Source organism: Dendrobates tinctorius, unplaced genomic scaffold (genome assembly GCF_039654945.1).
Source record: "Dendrobates tinctorius isolate UK_male_01 unplaced genomic scaffold, ASM3965494v1 ptg000214l, whole genome shotgun sequence".
Lineage (NCBI taxonomy): Eukaryota > Metazoa > Chordata > Amphibia > Anura > Dendrobatidae > Dendrobates > Dendrobates tinctorius.
This window is the reverse complement of record NW_027361881.1, coordinates 2707454-2722709: the sequence shown is the minus strand read 5'-3', so window position 1 is coordinate 2722709 and position 15256 is coordinate 2707454. Positions and strand designations below refer to the sequence as shown.

The 15256-nt window shown below is 59.6% G+C and overlaps 1 protein-coding gene across 1 annotated transcript; it reads right to left on the bottom strand.

Annotated features, from left to right (window-relative positions):
* Positions 1-1792: 1792 nt before the first annotated feature.
* Positions 1793-14757, bottom strand: MAP1LC3B (microtubule associated protein 1 light chain 3 beta). The gene is made up of 4 exons (XM_073554917.1): positions 14601-14757; positions 4618-4673; positions 3039-3145; positions 1793-2130 (listed from the first exon to the last, which is right to left on the bottom strand). Exons 1-4 carry the CDS (start codon positions 14638-14640, stop codon positions 1959-1961), a joined length of 375 nt encoding a protein of 124 aa, XP_073411018.1. The 5' UTR covers positions 14641-14757; the 3' UTR covers positions 1793-1958.
* Positions 14758-15256: the final 499 nt, after the last annotated feature.

Here is a 15256-nt window from a genome sequence, read left to right as displayed (position 1 = left end):
TTGCATCTTGTTTCTTTCTTGTCCACAGAAAAGACCAGACTATGTACGAGCCGTGTTTTCATCGTCAGTGAAATGCTCCTTGATTTTGAAGACTTGGTCCAGGCGTCATCGCTGCATCTAAAGTGATCATTGATCAGAGTAGGTTGAAGTCTTCACAGCTTCCAGTTTATGGACATCTATCTCAGATGTGTCCTGGTGCTACCTGGCTGTTGTCAGTGTCTTGGTCTCCCTTGTAGTGACTAGCAGTCCTGTGTTTGAGGGTTTCCATCTTGTTTGTATGGTAAATAATTGAAGATTTTACCAAGAGGAATACGGTGTTTCCACTACACCATTAATGACCGATCCCCGGGATTCCTCACTGTCTCATGGTCTGACGCCACCATCCATCAGATGCTACCAGCATCCGTCACCAACGATGGGGCGGTCGTTAATAAATTGGGAGTCTGTGACCACCAGACGGAAGAGCCACTGGGCAACCATAATAATTAAGGATATGGCTGAAAGCCATGAGAAGCGGCTATTCTGCGGCGCCTCGGAAGGATCAATATGGAGCCACGGAGATTAGCTTCCTGCACGTGGACCTGAGGACGGGCTCTCCAAAAACGTTCCCACCGCTCCACAAAGATGTCAGGAAAAAATGTATCATGCAAGAGCTGAGTGTGTGAAATGCAGCAGAACCACCTGTATAGAAGATTGTGGCCCGGTATACAGGTCCGTCAGGTCCAGACTCCAAGATGGCTTGTACTAATGATGGATGAACCATGGGCAGAACGTTTGCTCTGCAGATCATCCATCCCAGTAGTCAGGCCCGGTACTGGTGGGGCTTTATCCCCCGTCTTCCCACAGGAACAATGCATCAAACCCAGAAAATATATTAATGAGGCGACTAACGACAAGAACATAAAATGCCGTAAAATCCAACTAAGGTCACATAAAAGCCAGGAATAAATATAAAAACAAGCTTTATTTATACAAGAAAAAGGACAAATGAACAGAAGCAAAACTAAAAAAAAAAAAAAAAAAAGCCTCATTATTGAACCCAAAATCAGCGAGTCTATGTTATGCCTAAAATTATAAAGAGAAAAATAAAGTGAAATACGTGCATAAGGTTATGACCCGTGCAGGACACCGCTCGGTTTATGGGGTGGCACGTCACCCGCACGACCTGTCCACAGTGTGCTGGAGCCAGCACCCATCCCTGCACCCTAACTAAAGCGGTCTCCTTCCACTTGGGTAACAGGAACATGCAGGGTGACAGTCGGGACCATATTGGACAGGTGGAGGGGAAGCCTTTGCCTCCGCCGAGCACGCTCCTGGCTATCTGAGCACGCAGACATTCAGCACTAGGCAGTGGGTGATTATATTTGTCTAGCGCAGGGTGAAGAATGGCTTTACATACAGAAGCATTAATGAAACGCTGGTCTAGAACTACGTGGGCACGTGTCACCTAATCCCACACCATCTGCAACCTTCACCCCGTTATCCCCCCAAAAGAAAAAATACTCCAGAATACAAGGGTTGGACAGAAAATCAGGAGAATTTATATAATTTACATCCCAGGCCTGAGCACCGCAGTCTGCTCCATCTGCACCAAGCTAAAACGGCTAAAGAAAAGACTTGGCTGCGAGTCAATCACATGTGCAGTGAACGTACGGATAGACAATGGCCCCCAGCATAACAAAACATGAAATGACGGGTCAGAAAAACGGCCTTTACAGAGCCAGCCTGACGCTGAGATGCATCTGGTCTCACAGCTACAAGGGGAGGAAACATGACACAGTCAGGCCTCTGGTTACAGCATGGACCTTTAATTCTCCAGACGCAGGATAAATTGTACGTGCGGCACGATATAGTCTGCGGGACGGAGGAGACGCGCAGGCGGCAGCACTCTTCTCATAAGACTCATGGGGGAAGGAATAAAAAGATAAAGAAAAATGACAACTGGGGGACGGGGGTCTTCATGCAATGTTCATCCCAAATGTCTCCTGTGACGCGTAGACCATGTACAGAAATCCGTCCTCATCCTTTTCCCGTTCGTAAACCTCAGATATAGGCGTGGAGACGCTGACCATGCTGTGGCCGTTCACCAGCAGGAAGAAAGCTTGGTTGGCGTTCAGCTGGAGACGTCTCCTGCAAAAAGTGGGTAAAGGAAGAAAGTCACATCCTGCTCGAGATCCGGGAAGAACAGACCACCGGCGCAATCTAGATCAATGCCCCCTTTATCAGTGGGACACCCCCTATAATATGCCTGTTACATATATGATCACTGACTGTATGACCACAGGGACCACCATTGCTCACCAGAAGGGGAGACGTGCCCGACGTCTGTAGGGGAGAGGCGGCCGCGCGCCCCCCCCGACGTCTGTAGGGGAGAGGCGGCCGCGCGCCCCCCCCCGACGTCTGTAGGGGAGAGGCGGCCGCGCGCCCCCCCCCGACGTCTGTAGGGGAGAGGCGGCCGCGCGCCCCCCCCCGACGTCTGTAGGGGAGAGGCGGCCGCGCGCCCCCCCCCGACGTCTGTAGGGGAGAGGCGGCCGCGCGCCCCCCCCCCGACGTCTGTAGGGGAGAGGCGGCCGCGCGCCCCCCCCCGACGTCTGTAGGGGAGAGGCGGCCGCGCGCCCCCCCCCGACGTCTGTAGGGGAGAGGCGGCCGCGCGCCCCCCCCCGACGTCTGTAGGGGAGAGGCGGCCGCGCGCCCCCCCCGACGTCTGTAGGGGAGAGGCGGCCGCGCGCCCCCCCCGACGTCTGTAGGGGAGAGGCGGCCGCGCATGCTCACCACAGCTCTAATCACTGTAGTAGAGGGACTTTGGGCCCCCTCATTTTCAGGATCGGTGGGTTTCTCTGAAAGGACAGGTCCAGACACTGAGCCAGCAGGAAGTCCTGCAGCCTGAGATAAGACTGGTGGATGCAGGCAGTGTATAAGGGAGGGCATTGTTCTACCCATCAGCTCATATGAAATTAATATCCGAAACGGACAATCCCGGAGCTCGGATGTATTCTACACAATCCCAGAATGGCTGCCCCGTCGTCTGTGCGTCTTACCGGATAATTTTGATGAGCTCGCTCATATTCACGTGATCCGGGACTAAGAATTTGGTTTTATCCAGCACTGGGAGCTGCTTCTCCCCTTTGTACCTCTCGATAATGACCTGTAGGGGAGAATGAGAGAGCGTCAATGTGACATCATCTGTACGTAGTGCGCTCCAGGTGCTTTCTCCTTTACTACATCGGCACTTAGCTATGTGACTCGTGTCACAGCCAGTTATGGTTACAGCTGAGCTGATGTTTTGTTACTGTGGCAGCTTCAAACTTAGAACAGCTGCAATTTTCATTCCCAAGCTGCTGCACCACGCGCGAGGCCACAGTACGGCATATAACACATATATCACACCCTAAGGATAGGTGGGGAAGGTACCAAGTGCAGAAAGAGAGAAGACCAAAGACACAAATATTATATATAAAACTAAAGATTACAACGGGACACCCGAAGAACCCGCCAGCAGGAGAATGTGGGTTACAGCGGCTCTCGTGTATAAATTGTATTTGATACTTATTTATGCCTTTTTTTCTGCACGCGGCCCCTGTGATAACCAGCGGAGCAGTCTTAGGGTTGGATGTATGGCTGATGAGCCTCCATTGAGGCCGCTGGATCACGGGTGGCTGTTTTGGGTCTTCTTGCAGAGGGTCCGTGTATTATCGGACGTGCACGTTTCCTTCTTGTGCTGCTTGGTTTATGACTGATATAAAACCTCCCCAATTGTGTGGTGTCACCGACTGTAAAGGGGAGAACAAGCCACTAACTATGGTTCTACTCCCCACTTTCTGAAGGGCTGGACTGATCAATGGGGACAAATTGCACAACTTGTGCTTGAACGCAGTGTAATGCAGGCGATTGGGAGTCACAGCGACGGCAGACGAGGAGCGCTCTGACTTTGCGGCCGGACGGCTAGACGAGGAGCGCTCTTAGTGGCCGTTGTACCCTGTGAGCCGCTATTCCACCCCATCCACCTGCATTACGCTTCACTGCGGCAGCGGGATACAGCTGCAGCGTTGTGGCCGTGCAGCCGCAGCGAGTCCTCGCTCACCATCTGCCATACAATGCAGGGCTTATTACAGGTGATCGGGCTGCGATGTACAGACAGCTTTTTTAGCCGCAGTCTGTGGAACTTTCCATTCTGTCCGGAATCCTGTGCAACCAGAGCAATTGACGTCACGGAGGAGCCGCCACTAGCCGGGGAAGCAAACTGTAAGCATCCAGCGTTGCATAAAGCAGTCATATGACCGAGCGAGGGGATTGCTGGAGGAAAAGCCATCTGGAGAGGCCTGAAATGTGATCGGCGGGCTCAGCTGTCTGTGTAAGCCCCTTCCTGCGCCACCTCCTCCTCTAGGCGCTCAGAGGGGTTTGTGAGAAAACACGCTCTTAAAAGGACAGAGACCCCACTGCTTATAATAAGGCTGGTGCGTTATAAGGGGAAAGTGGGGGCAGGGAGGTTTCTGCACCTTTTATTACTCATCCCCCTTACAGTACAGTCAACAGCGCACCAATGGGAAGGTGCGGGGATTTCTGTTCCGTATTGTGGACCCCCATGTTTGATCATTAGAGACGGCGGCGATCACTCACCGGGATTTTAGTCGGATGCTGCTCTCTGATCACCCGGACATCTTCCACTCTCTGCTCTAAAAAAGAAATCAGACAGTAATGTGTATACAAAGGGTGATAATGGGGCAAGAAGCTGCAGAAGCAAGCATTTACCCCTGGTACGGGGCATTATGGGGTAGACTCACTTTATATACACCCACCTCCCCCTATTACAGCCCCGTAATAAGAGATTGTGTGTCCTACTAGTAACACCCGCAGTCCTGGGGTCACCCGCCATCCTGGGGTCACCCGTCCTGCATCTGCAACGTTGACCGGTCAGACTGATACATTTCCCCCATAGGCGGCGGATGCTGAGGGATACTGCGCCGCTGCATCGCCCAGGAGGTCATGTATTTGTCTGACGGTAAATTCTACAAATGTATCTGCCACCAGGATTGCTACAATGTTACCAGTTGTGACTGTCGGGAAAGATTTCTATTGGTCGGAGCCAGAGAAGAATCAGTTAATGAACTTTTTGAAGGTTTTCAAGAATGTTTCCAGTTTCTCACAGCACGCCAAGATTTTGAGACCGGCATCTCTGGACCTGTGAGAGGTTATGGCACCCCCACAGGCAGTTATCTAGTACTGCAGGGGTTTATTTTTTCTAGTTATATAATGCATTTCCTTCTCCTATTCATCATAAAGCAGCGATATATTCTGCAGCGCTGTACAGAGACGGTGAATGGTGACAATCTAATCTCGTCATCGCAGCTGCCCCGGTGCAGATGGCAGAGTCCTCAGAGGTGATGAGCGGTCCAAGTCTTCTTGTAGAGGTCACCATCATAATTGGATTTCTCCAAGCCCTCAGCCCCCTGCACAGCTGTAGCATTGTAACCTGGTCTCCAACAGGAGGGCACTGCGGGGGGCTCCTAATACGGTTTACTGTTCATTCAATGGCAGCAAAGTCAGAGGGACCTTTTGAATATCTAACAAGTATGGGGGTGTCCCAAATCCCCCACAACAAAGGCTGTCAGGGAAAAGAGGGAATCCAGAGGACAAAGGGATCAAGGGGGGAGAAGGAGGGACAGAGGAGGGGAGGAGGAGGGACAGAGGAGGGGAGGAGGAGGGACAGAGGAGGGGAGGAGGAGGGACAGAGGAGGGGAGGAGGAGGGACAGAGGGGGGGAGGAGGAGGGACAGAGGGGGGGAGGAGGAGGGACAGAGGGGAGAAGGAGGCCCGGAGAAGGAGGGACAGAAGGGAGGAGGAGAGACAGAGGGGAGGAGGAGGGACAGAGGGGAGGAGGAGGGACAGAGGGGAGGAGGAGGGACAGAGGGGAGAAGGAGGCCCGGAGAAGGAGGGACAGAAGGGAGGAGGAGGGACAGAGGAGGGGAGGAGGAGGGACAGAGGGGGGGAGGAGGAGGGACAGAGGGGGGGAGGAGGAGGGACAGAGGGGGGAGGAGGAGGGACAGAGGGGGGGAGGAGGAGGGACAGAGGGGGGGAGGAGGAGGGACAGAGGGGGGGAGGAGGAGGGACAGAGGGGGGGAGGAGGCCCGGAGAATGAGGAGGGACAGAGGGGAGGAGGAGGGACAGAGGGGAGGAGGAGGGACAGAGGGGAGGAGGAGGGGGAGGGACAGAGGGGAGGAGGAGGGGGGGGGACAGAGGGGAGGAGGAGGAGGGACAGAGGGGAGGAGGGGGGACAGAGGGGAGGAGGGGGGACAGAGGGGAGGAGGAGGAGGGACAGAGGGGAGGAGGAGGGACAGAGGGGAGAAGGAGGCCCGGAGAAGGAGGGACAGAAGGGAGGAAGAGGGACAGAGGAGGGGAGGAGGAGGAGGGACAGAGGAGGGGGGGGGGAGGAGGAGGGACAGAGGAGGGGGGGGGGAGGAGGAGGGACAGAGGAGGGGGGGAGGAGGAGGGACAGGAGGGGGGGAGGAGGAGGGACAGAGGAGGGGGGGAGGAGGAGGGACAGGAGGGGGGGAGGAGGAGGAGGGACAGAGGGGGGGAGGAGGAGGAGGGACAGAGGGGGGGGGAGGAGGAGGGACAGAGGGGGGGGAGGAGGAGGAGGGACAGAGGGGGGGGAGGAGGAGGAGGGACAGAGGGGGGGGGAGGAGGAGGAGGGACAGAGGGGGGGGGAGGAGGAGGAGGGACAGAGGGGGGGGGAGGAGGAGGAGGGACAGAGGGAGGAGGAGGAGGGACAGAGGGGGGGGGAGGAGGAGGAGGGACAGAGGGGGGGGGAGGAGGAGGAGGGACAGAGGGGGGGGGAGGAGGAGGAGGGACAGAGGGGGGGGGAGGAGGAGGAGGGACAGAGGGGGGGGGAGGAGGAGGAGGGACAGAGGGGGGGGGGGAGGAGGAGGAGGGACAGAGGGGGGGGGGGAGGAGGAGGAGGGACAGAGGGGGGGGGGGAGGAGGAGGAGGGACAGAGGGGGGGGGGGAGGAGGAGGAGGGACAGAGGGGGGGGGGGAGGAGGAGGAGGGACAGAGGGGGGGGGAGGAGGAGGAGGGACAGAGGGGGGGGGAGGAGGAGGAGGGACAGAGGGGGGGGAGGAGGAGGAGGGACAGAGGGGGGGAGGAGGAGGAGGGACAGAGGGGAGGAGGAGGAGGGACAGAGGGGAGAAGGAGGAGGGACAGGGGAGAAGGAGGCCCGGAGAAGGAGGAGGGACAGAGGGGGGGAGGAGGAGGGACAGAGGGGGGGGAGGAGGAGGAGGGACAGAGGGGGGGAGGAGGAGGGACAGAGGGGGGGAGGAGGAGGAGGGACAGAGGGGAGGAGGAGGAGGGACAGAGGGGGGGAGGAGGAGGGACAGAGGGGGGGGGGAGGAGGAGGGACAGAGGGGAGGAGGAGGAGGGACAGAGGGGAGAAGGAGGAGGGACAGAGGGGAGAAGGAGGAGGGACAGAGGGGAGAAGGAGGAGGGACAGGGGAGAAGGAGGCCCGGAGAAGGAGGAGGGACAGAGGGGGGGAGAAGGAGGAGGGACAGAGGGGGGGAGAAGGAGGAGGGACAGAGGGGGGGAGAAGGAGGAGGGACAGGGGGGGAGGAGGAGGAGGGACAGGGGGGGAGGAGGAGGGACAGAGGAGGAGGAGGAGGGACAGAGGAGGAGGAGGAGGGACAGAGGGGGGGGAGGAGGGACAGAGGGGGGGAGGAGGAGGAGGGACAGAGGGGGGGGAGGAGGAGGAGGGACAGAGGGGGGGGAGGAGGAGGAGGGACAGAGGGGGGGAGGAGGAGGAGGGACAGAGGGGGGGGAGGAGGAGGAGGGACAGAGGGGGGGGAGGAGGAGGAGGGACAGAGGGGGGGGAGGAGGAGGAGGGACAGAGGGGGGGGAGGAGGAGGAGGGACAGAGGGGGGGGAGGAGGAGGAGGGACAGAGGGGAGAAGGAGGAGGGACAGAGGGGAGAAGGAGGAGGGACAGAGGGGAGAAGGAGGAGGGACAGAGGGGAGAAGGAGGGACAGAGGGGAGAAGGAGGCCCGGAGAAGGAGGAGGGACAGAGGGGGGGGAGAAGGAGGAGGGACAGAGGGGGGGAGGAGGAGGAGGAGGAGGGACAGAGGGGGGGGAGGAGGGACAGAGGGGGGGGAGGAGGAGGGACAGAGGGGGGGGAGGAGGAGGGACAGAGGGGGGGGAGGAGGAGGGACAGAGGGGGGGGAGGAGGAGGGACAGAGGGGGGGGAGGAGGAGGGACAGAGGGGGGGGAGGAGGAGGGACAGAGGGGGGGGAGGAGGAGGAGGGACAGAGGGGGGGGAGGAGGAGGAGGGACAGAGGGGGGGGAGGAGGAGGAGGGACAGAGGGGGGGGAGGAGGAGGAGGGACAGAGGGGGGGAGGAGGAGGAGGGACAGAGGGGGGGAGGAGGAGGGACAGAGGGGGGGAGGAGGAGGGACAGAGGAATCCGGGGGTAGAAGGACAGAGGAGCCCGGTTGCAAGGTCCGTTCTCCCAGTATGGATGAGCAGGCCATGCCCGTGTATGGGGGGCCCGGGAGGAACAGCTCATTGTGTTGCACTATGAAGGTTATACAGGATAATGTGACCAAGTAACGTCACTATTCTTTGCTTAGCGCCCCCTGCAGGCCCAGCCCTGTTTATCCTGTTCCCAGCCTCTGAGCCCGATGGTCGCTGCAGACAGTAATGGCGCCTGCTCTCTGTCACGGCCGTTAGGATTCCCCTGGGGTCTCTGTTCTCAGCTAAAAAGCAATTACAAGAGACAGAAGAAAAGGATGAACCGCAGTAAAGAGCTCCGCAGCCCTTCACTATTCCAATATGGCGGCGGCTCTTAAAGGGCCGGTCCTACAATGTATAGTAAATGAGGAATTCAACAACTTTATAACACAGAGATGTAGGAGGAACAGGCCCAACTAATGTGGGGTCATTGGTTGAGCGCCCTCTTTAGGTTAATTTAACCCTCGCTTACAGTCTATATATAAGGAAACTTAACTAAAATTTCCCTGCTATGATCTCTCTATACCTTTAGATGTGGGGGGGATACTTCACCTGCGAGGGTGCGGTATATAATCTGTGTGGGGGGAAGAGAGCAGCGTGGGGGAGGGTAACGACTGCCCTCTGTGTGAGCAGTATTTATAACAGGAGGGGGTATATACCCTGTGTGTGGGGGTGTGGTATATACCCCATGTGAGTATACAGTAGGTGCGGGGCCTTAAACCCTCGGCCCCCTCCTGTTACTTCTGATTCTCCTCCTTCCAGTACCTGGGATACCAGGCGGGGGGGCGCGCCTGCGGGCGAGGGTGCTGCATCTCTGCTGGGTGACTGAGCCCCTTTCACTTTCCATATGACATGTGCAGACATGGCCATACATCATTAATGAGCGCAGCGGCTCCCTCTCATTAACCCTACAAGGCCGGAGCGGCGTGGCGTCCCACTCAATATCTGAGCTACGGTAACTGGCTCCAGAGGATGGCGCTCCAATGCAATATGGATCCCCAGAGACCGGCACGGAATCAGGAGCGATCATTCCTCACACTAAATGCGGAGAAGTGTATGCCGAACTCTTAAGCTGCCCAACAAGGGGTAAAGAAAGCCCCTCGCTGCGTCAGCCAATCAGCAGCCGGGGGGGGTCACTTCACCCTAATTTGCACCCATGCCCACGCTTCAAGGGGTCAGGTCCCAGCTCTACGCTGCCTGTAAGAGCAGGCACAGCGCATTATTATTGTCTCTTGCACTGTACTGATAGGATTTAGCATGAGGCCCCTTTAAATATTGCAGACAGCAGCCATAGACTTAGCGGATGATGTGATGTTTGAGCGAGGTGCCGCTCCGCCAGCGTCCTGCCATTACACAATTACATGGCTGATCGACAAAGATAATGACCCAGTTACAAGGAGACGGCTAATAAGGGGACACGTCCCGGACAGTGCGGCCGTTGTGTCCGGCGGTGAATGCATCGTCGGAGCTGTCGGGGGCAGCGGGCGCCCCTATTATACCCACAGCTACAAGTGGTGCCCCTAATATACCCGCAGGTACAAGGGGCGCCCCTATTATACCCACAGGACCAAGTCAGGCCCCTAATATACCTGCAGGTACAAGGGGCGCCCCTATTATACCCACAGGACCAAGTCAGGCCCCTAATATACCCGCAGGTACAAGGGGCGCCCCTATTATACCCACAGGACCAAGTCAGGCCCCTAATATACCCGCAGGTACAATGGGCGCCCCTATTATACCCACAGGACCAAGTCAGGCCCCTAATATACCCGCAGGTACAAGGGGCGCCCCTATTATACCCACAGGACCAAGTCAGGCCCCTAATATACCCGCAGGTACAAGGGGTGCCCCTATTATACCCACAGGACCAAGTCAGGCCCCTAATATACCCGCAGGTACAAGGGGCGCCCCTATTATACCCACAGGACCAAGTCAGGCCCCTAATATACCCGCAGGTACAATGGGCGCCCCTATTATACCCACAGGACCAAGTCAGGCCCCTAATATACCCGCAGGTACAAGGGGCGCCCCTATTATACCCACAGGACCAAGTCAGGCCCCTAATATACCCGCAGGTACAAGTGGTGCTCCTAATATACCCACAGGACCAAGTCAGGCCCCTAATATACCCGCAGGTACAAGTGGTGCCCCTAATATACCCGCAGCTACAACTGGTGCCCCTATTATACCCACAGTGCCAAATGGTGCCCCTATTATACTCGTAGCAACAAGTAGCACCTCTATTATACGAGCAGCGCCGAGTGGTGCCCCTATTACACCCACAAGGGCAATAGGTAACCCTACTAAATCTCCATATTATACACACTGCAGTAATGGGTGACCCGATTATACCCACAAAGGCAGTGTGCCCCCATATTAGATCTGCAGCAGCCCCCTTTATTGTATCTGTGGCCTTTGCCTCTTTAATAACCACAACCGTCACCCCATGGAGCTCCGCCAGACATGGCGGGTGACACGAAGCCTCTCGTCCAACCAGGAGAATTTGACGCCAGCGAGCGCCAATGTTACCGGGAGGAGGGACTCAGGTCACTGGGGGCATCAACAAATGACATACCAAAGGGGAGAGGGTCAGCTGCACCCCCACCAACAGTGTCTTATTTGGTCCCCTGCCCACAAAACAATGTCACCATCTCCCCAAGATCTGCTCCTGGATGGATGGGCTGTAACACACAGAGGCCGGCTGTGCGAGCGGAGTCCGGTGATATACACTGTGTTACACCCCCCTATCTCTGCAGTCTCACCCAGTAGAGGATTTCACCCTACCCCCCCAGGTATCTCTTCCACAGTGTATCACCCCCCCCCCCCCCGGGAGTCACTAGACCTTCGGCCCCCCAGTGTCCGAACCCCCTCCCCCCCGGGTGTCCGATCCTTCTCCACCTCCTCCTGGCTGTCCGATCCTTCTCCTCCCCGGATGTCCTATCCCCATCCACCCCCCTGGTGTCTGATGATTCACCTCCCACCCCCCGTGTCTTATCCCCCCTCCAGTGTCCGATCCTCCTCCCCCCCTCCAGTGTCCGATCCTCCTCCCCCCGAGTGTCTGATCCTCCTCCTCCCCCGTGTCTCCCCCTCCCCTCCGTGTTTTACCCCCCGGGTGTCTGATCCCCCCTTCCCCTCCCCCCGTGTCTTACCCCCCCCGGGTGTCTGATCCTCCTCCTCCCCCGTGTCTCCCCCTCCCCCCGTGTCTTACCCCCCCCGGGTGTCTGATCCCCCCTTCCCCTCCCGTGTCTTACCCCCCCCCGGGTGTCTGATCCCCCCTTCCTCTCCTCCCGTGTCTTACCCCCCCCGGGTGTCTGATCCCCCCTTCCCCTCCTCCCGTGTCTTACCCCCCCCCCCCCGGGTATCTGCTCCCAACCCGGGTGTCTTCCCCTCCCCCCGTGTCTTACCCCCCCCGGGTGTCTGATCCCCCCGTGTCTTCCCCTCCCCCCCCGGTGTCTGATCCCCCCTTCCCCTCCTCCCGTGTCTTACCCCCCCCCCCGGGTGTCTGATCCCCCCTTCCCCTCCTCCCGTGTCTTACCCCCCCCCCCGGGTATCTGCTCCCAACCCGGGTGTCTTCCCCTCCCCCCGTGTCTTACCCCCCGGGTGTCTGATCCCCCCCCTTCCCCTCCCCCCGTGTCTTACCCCCCCTCCACGGTGTCTGATCCCCCTTCCCCCGTGTCTTCCCCTCCACCCCGTGTCTTACCCCCCGGGTGTCTGATCCCCCCTTCCCCTCCCCCCCGTGTCTTACCCCCCCCGGGTGTCTGATCCCCCTTCCCCTCCCCCCGTGTCTGATCCCCCCCTCCCCCCGTGTCTTCCCCTCCCCCCGTGTCTGATCCCCCCCTTCCCCCGTGTCTTACCCCCCCTCCACGGTATCTGATCCCCCCCTTCCCCCGTGTCTTCCCCTCCACCCCGCGTCTTACCCCCCGGGTGTCTGATCCCCCCTTCCCCTCCCCCCCGTGTCTTACCCCCCCTTCACCGTATCTGATCCCCCCTTCCCCCGTGTCTTCCTTTCCACCCCGTGTCTTACCCCCCGGGTGTCTGATCCCCCCTTCCCCTCCCCCCCGTGTCTTACCCCCCCCCGGGTGTCTGATCCCCCCTTCCCCTCCCCCCGTGTCTTCCCCATACCCCCTGGTGTCTGATCCCCCCGTGTCTTCCCCTCACCCCCTGGTGTCTGATCCCCCCCTTCCCCTCCCCCCGTGTCTTCCCCTACCCCCGTGTCTGATCCCCCCCTCTCCCCGTGTCTTACCCCCCCCCCTCCACGGTGTCTGATCCTCCTCCTCCCCCCAGGTGTCTGATGCCCCCTTCCCCTCCCACCCCCCGTGTCTTATCCCCCCCCCCCGTGTCTGATCCTCCTCCCTCCCCGTGTCTGATCCTCCTCCCTCCCGTGTCTGATCCTCCTCCCTCCCCCATCCCCCCCCTGGTGTCTGATCCTCCTCCTCCTCTCCCCCCCCGGGTGTCTGATCCTCCTCCCTCCCCCATCCCCCCCCCCCCGTGTCTGATCCTCCTCCTCCCTCCCTCCCCCCCGGGTATCTGATCCTCCTCCCTCCCTCCCCCTCCCCCCCGGGTGTCTGATCCTCCTCCCTCCCCCATCCCCCCCCCTGTCTGATCCTCCTCCCTCCCCCATCCCCCCCCCCGGGTGTCTGATCCTCCCTCCCCCATCCCCCCAGTGTCTGATCCTCCTCCCTCCCCCATCCCCCCCCCTGTCTGATCCTCCTCCCTCCCCCATCCCCCCCGTGTCTGATCCTCCTCCCTCCCTCATCCCCCCCTGTCTGATCCTCCTCCCTCCCTCATCCCCCCCTGTCTGATCCTCCTCCCTCCCCCCCCATCCCCCCCCCGGTGTCTGATCCTCCTCCCTCCCTCATCCCCCCCGTCTGATCCTCCTCCCTCCCTCATCCCCCCCCTGTCTGATCCTCCTCCCTCCCTCATCCCCCCCCTGTCTGATCCTCCTCCCTCCCTCATCCCCCCCCTGTCTGATCCTCCTCCCTCCCCCCCCCCGGTGTCTGATCCTCCTCCTCCCTCCCTCCCCCGGTGTCTGATCCTCCTCCTCCCTCCCTCCCCCGGTGTCTGATCCTCCTCCTCCCTCCCTCCCCCCCGTGTCTGATCCTCCTCCTCCCTCCCCCCCCCCGTGTCTGATCCTCCTCCCCCCCCCCGTGTCTGATCATCCTCCTCCTCCCTCCCCCCCCCCCCGTGTCTGATCCTCCTCCTCCCTCCCTCCCCCGGTGTCTGATCCTCCTCCTCCCTCCCTCCCCCCCGTGTCTGATCCTCCTCCTCCCTCCCTCCCCCCCGTGTCTGATCCTCCTCCTCCCTCCCCCCCCCCGTGTCTGATCCTCCTCCCCCCCCCGTGTCTGATCATCCTCCTCCTCCCTCCCCCCCCCCCCCGTGTCTGATCCTCCTCCTCCCCCCCCCCCGGTGTCTGATCCTCCTCCTCCCTCCCCCCCCCCGGTGTCTGATCCTCCTCCTCCTCCCTCCCTCCCCCCCCCCGGTGTCTGATCCCCATCCCCCCCCCCCGGTGTCCGATCCTCCTCCCCCCCCCCCCTTCCCCGGGTGTCTGATCATCCTCCTCCTCCCTCCCCCATCCCCCCCCCGTGTCTGATCCTCCTCCCCCCCCCCCCCCCCCCGGGTGTCTGATCCTCCTCCTCCCTCCCCCCCTCCCCTCCCCTCCCGTGTCTGATCCTCCCCCCCCCCCCCCCCCGTGTCTGATCCTCCTCCTCCTCCCTCCCCCCCCTCCGGTGTCTGATCCTCCTCCCCCCCCCGGTGTCTGATCCTCCTCCCCCCCCCGGGTGTCTGATCCCCCTCCCCGGTGTCATTAGTCCGGTGTCTCACGGTTAGCGGGACACTTTGTATCCTGCAGCCGGAAATGCGGGACTTTAACTCCTTCGTTGCCGGAAGCCATGTTGTCCGCAGCTCCCGGGTCAGAGGCGGCCCCACTACAACTGGTGGCCCTAAGCTGGGGCCCCTGCATAGTGACGTCACACCATCTGCCGCACCAATCTCTGCGGGGGGAGGTTAACCCTTCAGCTGCCGGATCGCCCTTATTAACCAATTCAGCACCCTGGACATCACCCGGCGGGCGGCCCTAGAGGAGGGGTCCCTGCAGCCAGTGCCCGTCTTACCTAGTGTCCGCCTCTGCTTGAAGCTCTTCTCTGAAGGCATGGCCGCCCGTCTGTGTGAGGAGACCGCTTCACCCGGGTCTCTGCTGCCTCCTCCCTGCACCGTCTGCAGCGCCTGCCCCGACCAGCACAACAACACACTGCCCGCTGACGTCACAGCTGACGTCACCGACCGCCTCCAGCCGCCATGTTGAGTGAGGCAGGGAGAGTCACGTGTCATGCCTGAGGGGAGGGGGAGAATGAGGTGCCAGAGCATGCGCACACAGATCTACACCCTGCACATGCGCAGAGCGGAGGATGAGAAGGGTGAGATACACAGCATGGGATTAGATACACGGCTCAGCAGTCAGTATCACACAGGAGAGGATTAGATACACAGCTCAGCAGTCAGTATCACACAGGAGAGGATTAGATACAGAGCTCAGCAGTCAGTATCACACAGATTAGATACACGGCTCAGCAGTCAGTATCACACAGGGGAGGATTAGATACACGGCTCAGCAGTCAGTATCACACAGAATAGGATTGGATACACGGCTCAGCAGTCAGTATCACACTGATTAGATACACGGCTCAGCAGTCAGTATCACACAGGGGAGGATTAGATACACGGCTCAGCAGTCAGTATCACACAGGGGAGGATTAGATACACGGCTCAG